The sequence below is a fragment of the Anabrus simplex genome, chromosome 7 (assembly GCF_040414725.1).
Source record: "Anabrus simplex isolate iqAnaSimp1 chromosome 7, ASM4041472v1, whole genome shotgun sequence".
NCBI lineage: Eukaryota > Metazoa > Arthropoda > Insecta > Orthoptera > Tettigoniidae > Anabrus > Anabrus simplex.
In genome coordinates, this window is record NC_090271.1 from 161,977,079 (window position 1) to 161,995,624 (window position 18,546).

The following is an 18,546-nucleotide window of genomic DNA, read 5'->3' on the forward strand; positions in this document are numbered from 1 at the left end:
AGTGGTATTTTAAAAGTAGGTAAGATCATAGTACAATTATAAAGTTGAGGATGAAAAGTGGGGCAAATATTTGTTTTTGTTTTTTTTTTTAAGAAGGGAGTTAGGGATTGGAGTAATTTACCAAGGGAGATGTTCAATAAATTTCCAAATTCTTTGCAATTATTGAAGAAAAGACTAGGCCTATCCCTGAAACTACATCTTCCACCTGGGCGACTGATCTAAGTGCAGATCAGTGGTGCCCGATTGATTGAAATTGACTGGCACGAGATCGGTAGTGGCATTATAACTTACCGCTCATTGGGTTCTGTGCGTGGTTTTTGATTTTGACTTCTCCACTGTCAAGGGATCTCTTGGTTATTAAAAAGACTTGCAGGTATTCACTTTAGGCCAATGATTAACCTTAGAGAGGTACTTCAATCAAAACTTCCCCAGTGTATTTTCATATAATATTACTGGATATTTGTATCAGTAAATTACTTGTATTGCAGGCCTATTTATTATGTTTATTCTGCATTCGACAATCTCCACCTGAATCGGTGCTTGATACCTGACTGTTGAACACCTTTCAAGCTTCTTATTTCTTACTGCCTGATATAGGTTCATTGTTTGCAGCAATTACATTTGTTCTAAGGTATTGAAATGGGTGTTTATACTTATATCTTTAATGCAAGTGATTGTGGACTTCTAATCCAGATATAGGCCTACTAATGGAAATACATTCATGAGAGATGTTAGGATAAAGTAGTGTAAGTAGTAATTCATTGACTTCATCATCAGCTGACTTTGCTACACAGTAGTTGGTTTCACTTAAAATCAGACATCTTTTTGTATCATTCAACAGAAATCACATTTTTTATCAATTAATAGGCCTATTCTTGAAGAGGATCTCATATTTTTAGGGAATACTTTTTTTTAGAAGAAATAACTTCAAACTAAAACTTAAAATTCTTACAGGTGCTGATTTGATGCTGCAAACTTGAAGAGAAATCAAGATTATGCTACAAAAGATGAGCTGCAAAGGTTGTGTAATATGAATCAAAGTCACTTAAAGAGGTACAGAAGCACCTAAACATAAGTTTAGATAATGTTGTTTACATTCATGTTGTTGACTTTCATGTATGCATAATAATATTTCTCTGTTTCTTTAAAACCAGGTACATTGTTGACGAGATGCTGCACAGTGAAGGCCATACTGTCTTACGATTTCCTCCATACCACTCATTTTTCAATGCCATCGAATTTGCATGGTCTGTGGCAAAACAGTATTATAACAAAACAGTGGCTTCAAGACCTGGTCATGGATTGGACAGAGCTACAGCTGTGTGGAAAGAATCTCTTGATCAGGTAGGCCAAGTGGAAAGGTTATTTATTGGATATAGGCAAGTGGAGTTTATAATATACTTGTCAGGTTGTGATACTTCAATATATTCTACAGGTGACAGCAGAGATGTGGAGAAATGAAGTGAAACACACTGAGAAGAGGATTGTCGAGTCGGCCAACTAACTGGGTCATCTTTGAAAATGTCTTTTTCTATCGGCAGAGGCTTTTTTTTAAAATCGTCATATTTTGTATAGGCTACGCGAGATGGACAGTAGCCCACTGGTTTTCTGATTAAACATAATTTATTTAAGCTATTGCATCAGTCTACTTACATACTCACTGTCCACGTATACCGGTAACCTGGTGATTTGATTATTGAAGCATTGTGCAATGATGCGACATACAAACTGAGACAATTTCGAGTGGTCATGAGCATAACTCATAGTCATAGGGTAGGCTAAATAATAATGTTATTGGCTTTATGTCCCACTAACAACTTTTATGGTTTTTTTGAGATGTCGACGTGCTGGAATTTAGTCCTGCAGGAGCTCTTATGTGCCAGTAAATCTACTGACACGAGGCTGAGCACCTTCAAATGCCATCGCACTGAGCTCGGCCCTGCCAAGTTGGGTTCAGAAGGCCAGCGCCTCATCCGTCTGAGCCATTCAGACAGGCGTGGAGGCTAGAGAGCTGAGTTTAAGTAATTGTCGAACGTCAACTAGTTATAAAAATACTGATTGATTAAACTAATACGGTAATTAGAATAACCTAATTGCCTACCTACTTACAAGCTAGGTACTTTGGAATTATGTTCTGACTATCTTTTTAACACTGCAAATAAATCCATCTATTATTTAAAACTCCCTGTAAGAAGAGGACAGTGAATGCGAGTGGGTATTATTTTCAAATGAGCTGAGCTCGAGAGTCCATTGTAGCATATGATTTTTCCAGTGTACCATGACTCTGTATGTATTGCTTCAGAGGAAGTTTGGCTCCCCGCCAATGTCCAGTGTACCGATAATGAGCCGTGTGTGTGTTGTGTCTCACTGATCCGTGACTACGCACGATTCTTTCAGTGTGCCATGATTCACTGTGTCTCGCTGCAACGGAAGCTCGGCTCCCCGCCAGTGTCCATTATGCCGATAAGGAGCCGTGTGTGTCATGTGGCTCACTGAGCCGTGATTGTGCATGATTTGTGTGCCGTGAGCTTGCCGTTCCTGTGAATCGATTCACTCGGACACTTGAATGAATCGATACACTGCTTCGAATCATGCACTCAGTAGCCAACATTAGTACAGGTACATAGTACATTACCATTAAGACAGATAGCATTGCAAAGTAATTCGTCTTTACCATAATAATAATAATAATAATAATAATAATAATAATAATAATAATAATAATAATAATAATCGTATGGCCTCAGTTACCGTGTGTAGACATTTCAAGTTGACGCCATCTGGCTGTCTGCTCGTCAATTTTGACGTTCCGTTTTATTCTAGGCCCACTAGATGGCAGACCGAGTATACCGAAACTCTCTTGGGCGTCTCTGGCTGAGATTTAATTAATTTTGTCAGGTAAACACCAAATGTGTCGCCAGAGATCTTTTACATGCCAATATCGTACGGCATGGAGTGTCGAATGGACTTTTTTCCGCCCTTCAAAAATCCAACTACCTCTGCCGGGTTTGAACCCGCTATCTTGGGATCCGGAGGCCGTCACTCTACCACTGATCCACAGAGGCAGCTGTCTTTACCATGAAATACATCGTCAACATAGATTAGTGAGGTTGGACATCCTGCCCGTCATCATTCATGAGTCGCTGTTGAACATACTGTATTTGTCAAAACTAGTAAGTTTCTATTTTACACAATAATAGTGAAATGTTGATGAAGACGACATACACCCAGCCCCCGTGCCAGAGATATTAACCAACGGTGGTTCAAATTCGTGACCCTGTCGGGAATCGAACCCGCATCCTGTGACCAAAGGCCAGCACGCTAACCATTTAGCCATGGGGCCGGACAATAATAGTGAAAAACCACGTTCACTGCAGCTATTGTTGACTGGATATTTCTTCTCTTTAAAGAACAGTGAGTACCACGAATTAATATCCTGTTTTGTTGATTCCTGTAAACTTTGTATGTACCGGTACAGTGTTGGTTCGCCAGTTCCTAGCGTATCTACTGAATGAAAACTTTGTAGATCAATGGATTCAGTTTTATGTTTATTGCCTTCAGTCGTCACGGCAGTGCTTTCAATGACAACAGTCGCTTGAGTACAATTCCTGTCGAACCTAACCTAACCCTGTGACAATCAGTGGTTTTCGGTGGATCACAACCTAACCGGTCATTATAATTTGTTTTTGGTGGATCACAACCAAACCTGTCCCTATCAGTGGTTTTCGGAAGAATACTGTGGTTTTGTCACAAGCCAATACAGACTCTTGAATCAATGTGTAAAAATGGGAAAGTGCAGAAAACCCTCTTCAGGAATGCCAATCTCAAAGTCCATAGTCTTTTTAGCGTTGTCACACAGCTGAAATGTCACTTTAGAGGTAATTGTAAAAAGTCTTGTATATAGGCTCTACAGATACATAGTACATTACCAATTCCATCTCGATAGCTATGAGACGCACACTGCAGAGCGGTTTCGCTCTATAGATAAATCATATTATAGTGAAAAAAATTTGTTTTAAAAAAATCTGACATGAAGGTCCAGAAGGAAAATACTTTCATTGGAATTCTTATTTATGTGTTCACCACCCTAGTAGGTTTAAATAAACCTTATAAATGCCTCGTAAGGCCCATTCTCGAATATGGATCTGCATGCTGGGATGCGTACAGGATGGGTTTAATAAATTCCCTAGAGAAAGTTCAAAGAAGAGCAATGCGTTTCGTAACTGGGAATAGGAGGAATACCATTAATTGGGAAAGTCTTGAATCTAGAAGAACTAGAGCTCGCCTGTGTGGTCTTTATAAGAGCTATACGGAAAGGGCTGCTTGGAGTTGTATTAGGAATAATTTGGAACCTCCCTCATACTTATCGAGAAATTATCATAAGCATCATCCTTCGTCAACAGGATCGTAAGGGATTGGAATAAATTACCTGCAGCAGTCTTTGATAGATTCCCTTCTGGTATCAAGTCATTTAAGAAGACCATTAGTGTTTGTGTAAAGTGAAAAGTAAAAGTTGTAAATTATGGGCACTGAATTTGTGATTTTCTGCTTGGATTCGATTGTGAAACTGGGAGGTTTTTACTTGTGGTATTCTCTTTCCAGGAAATTGCTTGCTGTACTCATGTTTTTGTAATTGTTGTTGTTCTTGGTTAATTAACAATGTTTTTAACTTTATTTTTTATCACTTGTAACGTTAAGCTAGTAGTAAGCTCAATCCATAGTTTTGTAAGCCATAGTGGAAATAATTAAATTGTGTGTGAAACTGTACATGATGCTGGATTTAAAACGACTAGTAGTATTTCTTGTAATATTTTTTATGGAATTCCTTTTTGTACCGATACTTGAGTTGTTGTAGTTGTTGGGTAGTAGGTTTTAACTTTATCATCACTTGTAGTGTTAAGCTAGTAGCAAGTTCAGTCTGTAGTATTGTAATTTGTAGTGTTAAGTACTGGAAATACTTAAGTTGTGTGCGAATATGTATATAATGACACTGAATTTAGAAAGTTAAATTACTAGTATTTCTTGCTTGTTGTAATGTTGTTGTTGTAGGGTAATTACGGTTTAACTTCACTTTATTATCACTTATAATGGTAAGCTAGTAGTAAGGTCAACCTATAATATTGTAAGCCATATTGTTAAGCACTATAAATACTTAAGTTGTGTGAGAATTTGTATATGATGTTGCTCGATTTAGAATATTAAACTAGCAGTAATGCCTGCAATATTTTCCTTCCATATATCTGCTTCTTGTACTCTTGTTCTTTGCTTGTTTGTTTGTTTTTTTGTTTGTTGTTGTTGGGTAATTATGTTAACTTTACTTTATTATTACATTACTGTAAGTGACCGTTGCCACCGGGATATTTCCCATTTGCAATTTAATAATAATAATAATAATAATAATAATAATAATAATGAGTGACAGGGGTTTAACGTAATTTGGAAGGAATGTTTTGCGTATGATAAACGAGTACCAGGTTAACTACTGGGGGGCAAGGGCGGCATGCGTAGAGCTAACCACTCCACTCCACCAAGTGCCAACGTTATGGATAGTGGAAGCCTTCACCTTCCACCCTTCCAATGGCTTTCATGGTTTGTACGGAGATGACTTTGCTTTTTGCTTTTTAAATATTAGTATTCATGTTTATTATGTTTGTTTATTCATACCCCTGCTTTGTAATTCAGTGACCATGGAATGGCTCTAAATGTTGTGAATTATATTTATATTGACTTGTATTTATTTCCTTTTTCCATATTGCACATGTTTGTTGTTATTATTATTACTGCTACATATCGCTTAACATGTAAATAAACTAATATTTAATACAGTAAATAATGTTTATCTCTTTGGATTCATTTTTTCGTTGCATATTCTTTTTGCTATGACAACATTACTTCTTTATGATATAAATAAATATAAAATAAAAGTATTTCTTCCCAAACATATTTGTTATACGTGCACCAATCAGAGAACCAACTAGGGAAGTACCTTTTACTAAGGTGCATAATGTTTTTGCATACATGTATAATTGAAGAACTGAAGATCCATATACAGGTAAGTGGGTCGCCCATGTGGTAGGCCTATTACGCGTCATAGGAAACTGAGTGAACTGGCTGTGCAGTTTGATCACATTGCTGTGAGCTTGGTATCAGGAGATGGTGATGGATTTGAACCCCACACTCGGCAGGTCTGAAGTTTTTTTTTCGCCCGTCATTTTCATTTCAGGCTAGTGCTGTGTCTGTACGCTTATGTACATTTTAAACGTTTGAAATCTTAGCCCTCTTTCCTATCCCATTCTTGCCTCACAACCTGTCTTCATGTGATTTAAGGCAATGTATATGTAAAAATCTGGTAATGTTGTTTGACTCATAGTGCTCCTGTACATTGGTTTCTGTAATGTTGTAAGCTTGAGATACACCAACTTGTAAGCTGAAAATATTTTTCAAATGCCAAATGCCGTAAAAGTACTTAGTGGGATGTAAAGCTGTTAGCATTATTATTAAAAAAAAGGACAGATATGTCTTATGTGGTAAGTCCTTGAACTTGCAGAAATCGCAATGAATTATACAATCTATATTCCCTCCCCCCTTCCTTTTTTTAATCTTTTTTTTTGCTTTACGTCGCTCCGACACAGCTAGGTCTTATGACGACGACCCCCCCCCCCTTCCTTTAAGAATGCAGTTATAGTAATGCGTACATCAGAATAAAGGCAGGATTTTTTAAAATTAATTTAAGCAAGTGAAGGAGAGAATGTATGACTAGCTCAGGTTGGCGGATTCGAGTTAGGCGGTATTTGAAAGTGCTCAAATACGCCAGCCTCATGTCTAGATCTACCGGCAGGTACATAAAGAACTCTTGCGGGACGAAATACTGGCACCTCGGCGTATATGAAAACGATAGAAGTAGATAGTAGAAGTAATATTCAATTCTGCAGTGAGGTTGAAAGCTTACCTAATTTCCGTTCACGTAGCTTGGCACATTAGTGTTCTTATATGGTGGGTTCGAGTCCGGCGGTATTTGAAAGTGCTCAAATACGCCAGTGTCATGCCTAGATCTACCGGTACATGAAATAACTCTTGCGGGACGAAATTTTTTGGCAGTAGAACTTATTACATTATTATTTTCAAATCCGCAGTGAACTTGAAAGCTGACCTAATTTCCGTTCACGGAGCTTGGCACATTGGTATTCCTATATGTTTCCTGGTAAGCTTGAAGATATAACCAGCCTGCAGGCTGAAAATATGCCCAGTAATCTCTCTCCTTACTGGTTACCGGTATTGAAGAGAGAAGGAAATGTTCGCGCAAAAGAAAGGGAAGTCATTGGATGTCTGGAACTTTCGAAAATCACACTGCAAAGATTTATTAAATAAATTGTATCGTTTAACACGCCCCTCTTTTCAAGAATATGGTTAGTACGCCTACTGTATATCAAAATAAAGACAGATACATGTAACATTAATTTGAGTGAGAAAGTGTGTTTATTTCCTTAATTCCTCATTGAGCGTGGAAACCGACTTAATTATGAATATCTCGATTTATTTCATCTTAACTTTTAGCATTTACTAGGGTAGGGACACATTCATTATCGGTGTTTACATTGAGGTTAGTTTGTTATGGTTATGTCTGGTGATTTTAATATGTAACCAGGCAGGTTGGCAGCAGTGATCAGCCATTACAAAAAAGAGAAAAGAAGAGCATCGGGCGGCGATATTTACTTTCTGGGGTATTTCCTTACGCGGCGATTACTATAGTGAGGAAAGATATAAGGAATGACATCTAGCATAAAAATAAGCTAATCGAAATACTGGCGAAGACTTGCTGCACGATCATTACAAAATGTGCGGCATCTCTCCCCGACTTACTCTATATGGAATCTTTATAAAACACAGTCTTGCAAACCCAACTGTGCCAGCATATGCAACAGACTTTTCTTTTAAGAGTATAGTAGTGCATAAAGTCAGCCATAGATGACGTTCAATGTTCTATGGATGTTTTGATAGTTCACAGCAGATGTCAGCACAAACCAGCGGCAAAACTTCAAACTGAGAAGGCTATTTCGATCTGCTCAGTAGGACTTGGTAGGACACATCTCAACCGTCCCCCAGCAGTGCAAAATAATGTGAACGACCCCTGGCTTTCTCTCACCCCCAGGGAGGGGGTACCGGGCACTTTGAGAACCAATGGTCTAGATCATATATATTTGATTAACTACTGGTACTCAACACACTAGACCATCGAAGTATTCCAGCTATTTGATCCATGCTATTGGAGGCACAAATAGGGATGGGAAGTTTATATACTGAATGGAACACAGACGAGCAGTTTTCATTGCAGTCTATGACCACGTCGCTCCCGCACTGGAACTGCAATGTAGCACTGTTCGTGAAAAGTGAGAATCTGCCCAGTTTTACATTTCATAGAGCATTTCATTTGATAGTGCTGCTTTTAACAACAATGTTTGACTGTACTTTCACTCTAGCTGCAATTTAGGTTTACCTGAACTACCGATATGGCCAACCTGCAAACGCCAGATACTTAGTATACTATAAGAAACCAACACTTCTCACCGAGACACCTTATAGAACTAGTCATTCATTCACCTGTTTAACTGATAATTGTCATTCATTCACCTGTTTAACTGATAATTCTCTGAAAATAATAGAAAAAGATTACTTTACTAGCTGATTTGCATTTTTAGGACAATGAAAATCATGCAAAACTGATGCGAAATAATAGCTACAGAAGACGAGGGCAGAGATCCTTCCTTTACACTTCCCAGGGTCCCACCAACCCGCCCTTAGAGGTATACTTACTTATATAAAAAAAATTAAAACCGACAAAACCTCTGAAATCCGGTCCTTTCCTCTGTTTCTACTGGCTGTAGGGCAGTCTTTATAGTCTCCAACGAAGCTCACATAATGTGTGGCCTACTGCTGCCACACTCCATGAAAGTAGTGGTTCAGGTAACAAATTAGTATCTGCAGGGTGAATAGATTATGACCTAGCTGTTAGGCCCCTTTAAACAACAAACATCAGCATCATCACATTATCAAGTATTGGAACTTCCATAAGGTTCCACTGTTCAGAAAAGTTAGTTCCATATTTCAACACCATGTGCCGTACACACCATTTGGTCTGAAAGAGAAGCGGTTGAATGCAATGTTGCGTAGGCACGATGTACTGTATTAGAAGGCAAAATATTGTTTACTTTTGAATTGAATGTTGTTATTAAAATCATTCATTGTTATCATTATTCCAAGCTGTTTTGTACCAGGTTGTACATCTGAGTACAGTAAAGGAGATGGTACACACATCAATCCTAATGTTTTATCAGAAGATGAATGTAAAGTTGGCAATGAAAGGAATTTGCTCACAGTTTGCTGTTATTGACCACAAGCTGTCTTCCTTCATGCCAGCCCCGTGGTGCAGGAGTAGCGTGCCTACCTCTTACCCGGAGGCCCCGGGTTCGATTCCTGGCCAGATCAGGGATTGTTACCTGGACCTGAGGGCTGGTTCGAGGTCCACTCAGCCTATGTGATTAGAATTGAGGAGCTATCTGACGGTGAAATAGCGGCCCCGGTCTAGAAAAACGGCCTTTCAAGGGCTGTAGTGCCATGGGGTTGGTTTGTTTGGTTTGTCTTCCTTCATGCAACAGATAATATCAATGACATGAGACTAAAGACGTAAGAAGTAGGGAGGTAAATGAAAATATTCATGAACAGATTAGGGACACTACCGTATTACACACTGACAAATCGCATAGATCTATCAGTTAATGAAAACAGTTCAGCTAGAGCAGCTGATAACCTAGTGTATCATTTATGTGGTGGCTTGATTCAAAGAGCAGCAAAGGAAATTGTACCCTGAGGTTGGAGTATGAAATCATTACAACCATAAATCAAAATCTCACAATCCTCAAGAAATTGAACAAAGGAAGGTTAATGAACGAATATGAGAATATTTACATTTTTCTAGACTAGTACCTTAATAAAGACCGTAATTTAAACAACGTTTCAGATACCAAGATTCCCACTTACGAAACTTTACCTAAATTGATGATGCTTGTTGTTTTAAGGGGCCTAACATCGAAGGTCATCAGCCCATTACCTAAATTAATGCAATTATTAAACATAAAGGGTTCCACAATCAAGAATATCTTTAAATTTCCCCCTTCAAATACTCCTATAGTTTCCAATAACCTAACTTTCCAGTGGTTGTCCCACACTAACACGCCTCCACTAATACAACTACACACGTGACACTCCGCCCACCCCTCCTAACCCTACCCTCCCTCCACCTAAGACGTCACACCGCTACAACATACAAAGTACGAGAGCTGTAACTGTCAGTCGAGCTGGCGACAAGAATGACACGATCTTGCCACAAACAACAAGAGGAGGTCAGCAAAAGGCTCCATAACTTAGCTCTTTGAGCGACTGATAACACCATCTTCCTGTAAAACATCATTTTCAATTTTGTTACAGACATTTCTAACAACTCCATTTCCTCAGTGGATTCTTCCATCTAAAAAGTTAGTATTTCGTGAGTCTCCCATCCAACATCAAGACAGTGGCGAACACCACCCTCGAACACTTGGGAACTATTGTTGATCTACCTATCCTTATTATTCACTTATTCTCTAAACCATTACAGTATGCAAATTAGGTCGCCAGTCAATAATAGACCACTTTTTAAAATAGCATGAATGAAGGGCTGGTACCTATTATGAGTTCACCTGAATTGTCCAAAACACTGTTCATTTCCCTTTTCCCACATAATTCCACAATTTGTCAATATACCTTTTGTAAAGAAGACTTCAACTTAGAAAAATACGACCACGATTATAGAAAGATCAAGAGGTTTCATAACATTCTTCGAGTATGATTAATAGATGTTATCAGACATCAAACATTGTAATTAGCATCCAGACAACTTCCACCTAAATCTTCATCCTGTGACCGTACATAGTGTCTTAAAATGGTGTTCGTTTTACATCAAGTGTTAATGTATTCCTTAAACATTAAACATTGTTTCATAAGACAGTGTGCCTAATCACATGATGATAATTTTAATAGGTGCCAACACCAGATATCTTACGAATTCTTTCAAAGACTCTTTCAAGAACTCCACTAAATCTTGTTTACCTTTCAGTAAAGGACTGTCACATTGTACTTTTAACTTAACTATTCCGATGACAACTGAATTTGAGGCTGAGAGATAGGCTGATGATGCCCACAACAAGGGCGAAACATGTCCCAATTTAAGTGTCATGCTTAAGTTATAAACATTCGCACGAATGTACTGTATTGAGTAGGTTGACCACTTAAACAAATTTGAAACAATTAAGTTTATTGATCAATTTAGTCTTCAAAAGGCTAATTTTCACACCATACTTATTGCACTTATTTTCAAGTTCCAAGATATTAGACTTCAGGCTTTCAGCACAATCTGCCATTAAGACCAAGTCGTCAGCCTAGGCCAGGCTGCTTTCTACATTTCCACCTGTCTGAATCCCTCCCTGCCACTTTATACCTTACAGCAGATGATCCATGTAAACTATGAACAGCAAAGGTGAAAGATTACAGCCTTGTCTAACCCCTGTAAGTAACCTGAACCAAGAACTCATTCTACCATCAATTCTCAATGAAGCCCAATAGACAACATAACGCCTTTGATTTTAACAATCTACGCTTAATTCCATAGTCCCCAGTACGGCAAACATCATTTCCCTTGGTATCCTATCATATACTTTCTCTAGACCTATAAAACTAACACAACTGTCTATTCCTCACATAACATTTTTCAATTACCTGGCGCATTGTGAAAATCTGATCCTGACAGCCCCTCTGTGGTCTGAAACCACATTGATTTCCATCCAACTTCCTCTCAACCACAGATCGCACCCTCACTTCCAAGATGCCAGTGAATACTTTGCCTGGTATATTAATCAACGAGATATCTCGATAGTTGTTGCAATCCTTCCTGTTCCCTTGCTTATAGATAGGTGCAATTACTGCTTTTGTCCAATCTGAAGGTACCTTACCAATACTCCATGCTAATTTTACTACTCTATGAAACCATTTCATCCCAGCCTTCCCACTATACTTCACCATTTCAGGTCTAATTTCATCTATTCTTGCTGCTTTATGAAAATTGAGTTTATTTGCCATCCTTTCCACTTCCTCAAGAGTAAGTTCACCAACATTTTCCTCATTCCCATAAGCCCGGTAGTTTGCGACACCACCAGGAAAATTTAATTTTACGCTGAGATGATTTTCCAAATATTCCCTCCACCTGTCCAGTGATTCTCTGGTACCTATTATGAGTTCACCTGAATTATCCAAAACACTGTTCATTTCCCTTTTCCCTCCCTTCCTTTCTTTATTACTGTCCAGAAAGGTTTCCCTGCTGCTTGACCTAGCCTTTCCAGGTTTTTACCAAAATCTTTCCACAAAACCTTTTTTTATTTTGACCCTGGAACAAGACGTAAAGCAGCTTCAAACGTAGCTCCTCCAGGATCACGGTAGAATTGGAGTTTAACAACAGTAAGAAATTGAGACGAAGCTCCCCAACAGCAATCAGCTTCAAAGTTCCACATAAAAATCGATTTAAGACACATTAAGCAAACTCAAAATTAATAACAACCAACCTGGAAGGAGTGAAAGAAGTGAACATTCAACAATATTTAGAACAATGTCAAGAAGTCAATCATTTTAGAAAAACCTTTTAACTGGAAGACAAACAGATATTTTTTAGTGTAACAGAGTTTGAAATTTTTAACAACTATTCAAATGAATAGATATAGTTTTTTAAGTAGGCTAACTATGTATTCATCCTGTCTCATTTCATCAACCCATTAACCACCACATTGTTTTAATATCATTTTCAATTTATATTAAAATAGCTTTTAAGAGGAACAATGTACCTGAAAACTTAGTGATTCACCTAAGCTAAACAACAGCTGAAGATGTTCTCAAACAAGAACGAAGCATATAATGTTTATAATTAATTAAATTGCTAAAAAGCAAATAAAAAGTATCAAAAAGGTGGAAGATTTTCAATTATTGCAAGTATTTGTGATTAGAATTTGATACAGAAAATGAAGCTGACTACTTGCAATCAAAAGGGGGAATTTTTTATTAAATTCCAAAGACACAATGAAAAGAATCTCTCATTTGAGGAAAATCGGACTTAGTCCATCCGAACATTAACTTCCTCGTGGCACAGTGCGCTAAGTATCGGTAAGGATGAAGTAAATTCTACAGCTCGATGGTCAGATGTAATTACCTTCTCTGTCTCAAAGCAGTCTAAATGAACCTGTCTGATATTCTCGTTAATACCCTGTGGAAAATAAAGCGATTTTTTTTTTTTTTTGAATACTCACTCCAGCTAGCCGGCTGACAAATATTTCTGTCACTATTAGTGGTTCTCAGTGCATCACAACCTAACCTGTCAGTATCAGTGGTTTTTGACAGATCACAACCTAACCTGTCACAATCAGTAGTTTTCGGTGAACTACAATAGTTTTCATAAGGGATGCTAGAGGCCTGTTGGCCGCTTCGCGGCCCTAACCTGGGGTCTTAAGCTAACACGTAAAAAAAAAAAAAGAAAAAATCGCTTTATTTTCCACAGGGTATTAACAAGAATATCAGACAGGTTCACTTGGACCTTCCATGGCTTCTTATTTTCACACTAGGATAATACTGGGTCTGTACCTTAATTAAGACCACGGTCACTACCTTCCCACTCCTAGCCCTTTTCTTATCCTTGTGTCACCTAAAACTTTGGATGTGTTAGTTATTGTTAGGGAAGATATTATATACCCATAGAGGGTGGTGGGTATAAGTCCAGGATCCGCCGGCACGGGCGAGCACGGGCTCCGCGGCTGCTGCTCGTGCGTCTATATGACGTCATGTACGACGTGTTTAGCGAGTTGATGTTTGCAAACATGGCGGATAATTCGAAGGAACCTGTAGCAGCCGCTAAATGTATGAATGAATGGTCTGATATATTTAGTTGTTTGAGACTGCGTAACACAATTCACAGCCACTAGATTGGCACTAGATTGGGTTAAAAATTGACTAGTTGGATAGTGAAATAGATATTAACGGCGCGATATGATGGAGCTGACTTGATTTCGCGAAAACTTTACGAATATTAAGTACGTCCGGCAAGTAGGAAAAGCACTTATCTGGTTTGGTTAAGTCCGGCTAGTGGCAAAACCATTGGTCTAGAGACAAGCAAAAGGGGGTCGGTGGGCATAAGCCCCCATGTTAGGGCCGCGAAGCGGCCAACAGCCCCTAGCATTCTTTACGAAAGCAATTGTGATTCACCGAAAAACACTTTTATTTGCTAGTTGCTTACGTCGCACTGACGCAAATAGGTGGGAATGGGAAGGAAGTGGGCCTTAATTAAGGTACAGCCCCAGCATTTGCCTGGTGTGAAAATGGGAAACCACGGAAAACCATATTCAGGGCTGCCGACAGCATTACTAATTTAGCGCGGTGATCCACCGAAAACCACTGTTAGTGACACGTTAGGTTAGGTTTGGTTAGGTGCGACAGCATTACTAATTTAGCGCGGTGATCCACCGAAATCCACTGATAGTGTCAGGTTAGGTTGTGATCCACCAAAAACCACTGATAGTGACAGGTTAGGTTGTGATCCACCAAAAACCACTGGTAGTAACACGTTACATTAGGTTTGGTTAGGTGCGACAGCATTACTAATTTAGCGCGGTGATCCACCGAAATCCACTGATAGTGACAGGTTAGGTTGTGATCCACCAAAAACCACTGGTAGTGACACGTTAGGTTAGGTTTGGTTAGGTGCGACAGCATTACTAATTTAGCGCGGTGATCCACCGAAATCCACTGATAGTGACAGGTTAGGTTGTGATCCACCAAAAACCACTGATAGTGACAGGTTAGGTTGTGATCCACCAAAAACCACTGATAGTGACAGGTTAGCTTGCGATCCACCGAAAACCACTGATAGTGACAGGTTAGGTTTGGTTAGGTGCAACAGCATTACTAATTTAGCGGGGTGATCCACCGAAAACCACTGATAGTGACAGGTTAGGTTGTGATCCACCAAAAAGCACTGGTAGAGACACGTTAGGTTAGGTTAGGTACGACAGCATTAATAATTTAGCGGGGTGATCCACCGAAAACCAAAGCTAGTGACAGGTTAGATTAGGTTTGGTTAGGTGCGAGAGCATTACTAATTTAGCAGGGTGATCCACCGAAAACCACTGGTAGTGTCAGGTTAGGTTGTGATCCACCGAAAACCACTGATAGTGACACGTTCGGTTAGGTTTGGTTAGGTGCGACAGCATTACTAATTTAGCGGGGTGATCCACCGAAAACCACTGGTAGTGTCAGGTTAGGTTGTGATCCACCGAAAACCACTGATAGTGACACGTTCGGTTAGGTGCGACAGCATTACTAATTTAGCGGGGTGATCCACCGAAAACCACTGGTAGTGTCAGGTTAGGTTGTGATCCACGGAAAACCACTGATAGTGACAGGTTAGGTTGTGATCCACCGAAACCCACTGGTAGTGACACGTTAGGTTAGGTTCGGTTAGGTGCAACAGCATTGCTAATTGAGCGACTGTTGTTGAAAGTACACTTTTGGTGATGACATCACGAATAGGAAAGCAACACTATACACACGAGTATATTGCAACCACTGAGACAGGGTATGAATTTATGGGTACTCGCCAAACGTTGGACCAGAAGTAGACAGAAGATGGACTTCTTGTGTTTGTGTAGATGTACTCCCTCTTAAAATAATAATTACTAGTATGGATGCAGCACTGAATGGGAGTTTTAATTGTTTTGGCTAGTTCTACTTTGTCTTAAAACAATAATCACGACTATCACAGAACTGAACACACGACTCGACTGTTTATCTCTAGTTATACTTCCTCTTAAAACTATAATCACGACTATGACAGAGCTGGACACACAACTCGATTGTTTTTGTCTAGTTGTAGGCCTACTTCCTCTTAAGATAGCAATCAAGACTATAACATAGCTGGACACATGACTGGTTTGTTTTCGTCTACTTGTACTCCCTCTTCAAACAATAATCACACTGCTGGTAATGAAACTCGTGATTTGAGTTTGATGTATTTTTGTTCCTCGTAAAAGTTAAGTTGGCGACAGTTCAGAGAGAGACGACAGAGTCATCTTTTGGGGTAAATATTAATTACATTGCAATGCCATCTCTATTACTGGTAATGTACTATATGTATCTATATATACCTCGTTTACGCTTCAAATTATCAAGTAACATGTTAGCTGAGTGGATAAGCTGATGGACTACGGAGTTGAAGATCGCTGGTTCAAGACGGCCTGTCGCCAGGAATTTATAACAGGTAAGTAAAATTAGATTAGTATGCGAATATATAAGTGAAATAACTACGTATAAAATAGGTTAAATGGATGCCGGTGAAATACAGGCGGGGGCTGAAAGAAAGTGAAGGGAGAGGAAATACAAGGTGAAAGTTCTTCACTATCTTTTAAGTTCTCCCCACCCAAAACCCCTCCAGGAGGTCCCGTAAGTATGTCGTCATAGCTGTGCCGGCGAATTCTGGCCTTGTTCCGGGTGGTGATCTAATTCAAATGTCGCTGATATTGTACCTAAATCTGACATTCACTATGACACTTCACTTTCAAAGTCCGTGTATTGATTATTTGGATAAGTAATACATTAGTATCAATAAAATCTGATGCTTCTCCTGTATCTTAAATGGAAGATCATAATATTTTGAAGATAAAAAAAGAGTAAACTTTAGAGGATCTTCCATCTTCTGAATGCAAGCTCCGCACAACCACACACCCTTAGTCATGACGTCACTAGCCAGACCAAACCAATCCAGACAAACGGATTTGTCTAAGAAGGTGGATCTAACAATTCAGACCAATGGTCTTTATCAATATCCAGACGTATTTCATATTCTGACCTCTTGTCACTATCCAATGGTCTTGTCACATGTCTGAACTAAGTTTCTAAGTTGGCAGCTTTGTGCAGCTTACTGTGACATCATGTGAGCTGCACTATGTTGGATTCTTAACCTCTCTTTTGTAAACTAACTAGTAATTTTGTGCCTATAAAATATCAAAACATTTCAAATGTGAATATGATCAAATATCCCCAAAGAAGACCACTGCTAGAAAAAAGCCTCTAAAATTCATCATATGTGTAACATTAGAGTGGTGTTCAGATTACATTCTTCCACTACACTAATACAGCTAAAGAACCATTACCTTTTCAGATCCATTTATAATGAAGTAACCCCCTGGATCCAGTGGGCACTCGTTCAACTCTGTCAGATCACGATCAGTAAGTCCACTGAGTAGGCAATATGTTGACCTCAGCATTATAGGGATTTTGCCTGAAATAAATACAATTATACACTTACAAATAGAGCATTTTCCAACAACTTTTTAATATGAATTAAGGTTTACTATCAAACTAACCTATGAAAGTTTTCTGATGCTGAGTCTCAATTGGCTCTTCACCATCCTTCACAACAGTCTTTGTAATGTCAACATAAAGCGGGGCTGAATAAGTAAGATTTCGTAAGCGAGCTTCGTTAGGCATCATAGGTGAAGGAGCACCATCCTTCTCCCAGTGAGTTGGTTTTGACAAGTAAATTTGATCGAACTTCAGCAGATAGCGTGGCTGGAAACAAAAAGTCCAATGAAGCACAAGGTATAAAATTAGAACAGTCAGAAAGTTACACCAAATAAATTAAATAAGCTTACTGGATTTTCAATTTCTCCAGATGTATGTTGGGATTCTGCCTGAAGCTCGATCTGTGGCGAGTCTTCAACAATTCGTTGCACTGACATCTGAATGAATTCATCAAATGAATCCAACTGCTGGCGTACCAGACCTTTTTCATCAAAATAAGCGTTAATAACAATCCAACATGCTTCTTGCCACAGCTCAGAAGAAATTTCTTCCGCTTCATCTTCTTCGTACTGATCTGTTACATATAACAAAAAAATAATTAAAACAATTATGATCATTATCGTTGCAAAACATTGCATAGGCAATTACAATATTTACTACAATGAAAGGTATTACAGTTCGCTGAAATTAACTACCAACCTTCATCTTGGTCGTACATTATCCCAACACGATTTCTAACACAGCAAAACTTCTATTACCACAATTAGATCTGAGAAATGAATGGAAAGTGTCAAAACAGACTTTACAACGATTACACCTGCACCTGAGCGCTGGTGTTTATCGCTGTTCTTTTGTTATCTGCCACAACCACCAACTTAACAAAAATTCTTCACCACGGCCGGCTGGATACTACACTGCATTCTTCACACCAGTCTTGACAATCTTTTCTCTAATTAATAAAGACGGATTACTTTTTCTACTTATTTTTGTACGGTCTCTAACTGTATCAAGCGTACTAGGCCTATTCTCCAGCTGTAAGGAAGTTGCAACTGGTAGGTGTTTCCGTTGCGCCTCGAGAATAACCTCCTGCTTGAACGGCACAAACTTAGAGTTTATAAACAC

The 18,546-nt window shown here is 38.9% G+C and overlaps 1 protein-coding gene across 1 annotated transcript in view; it reads right to left on the bottom strand.

Moving 5' to 3' along the window:
- LOC136877404 (DNA-directed RNA polymerase II subunit RPB2) overlaps window positions 1-18,252 on the bottom strand; it is a 247,864-nt gene extending 229,612 nt beyond the window's left edge. Inside the window, exons 1-4 of the mRNA XM_067151413.2 lie at window positions 18,124-18,252; window positions 17,775-17,998; window positions 17,487-17,691; window positions 17,274-17,401 (exon numbers count right to left, since the gene is read on the bottom strand). Of these exons, the coding sequence (XP_067007514.1) occupies window positions 17,274-17,401; window positions 17,487-17,691; window positions 17,775-17,998; window positions 18,124-18,142 (576 nt within the window). The 5' untranslated portion in view covers window positions 18,143-18,252. The remainder of the gene's footprint in view (window positions 1-17,273; window positions 17,402-17,486; window positions 17,692-17,774; window positions 17,999-18,123) is intronic.
- Window positions 18,253-18,546: the final 294 nt, after the last annotated feature.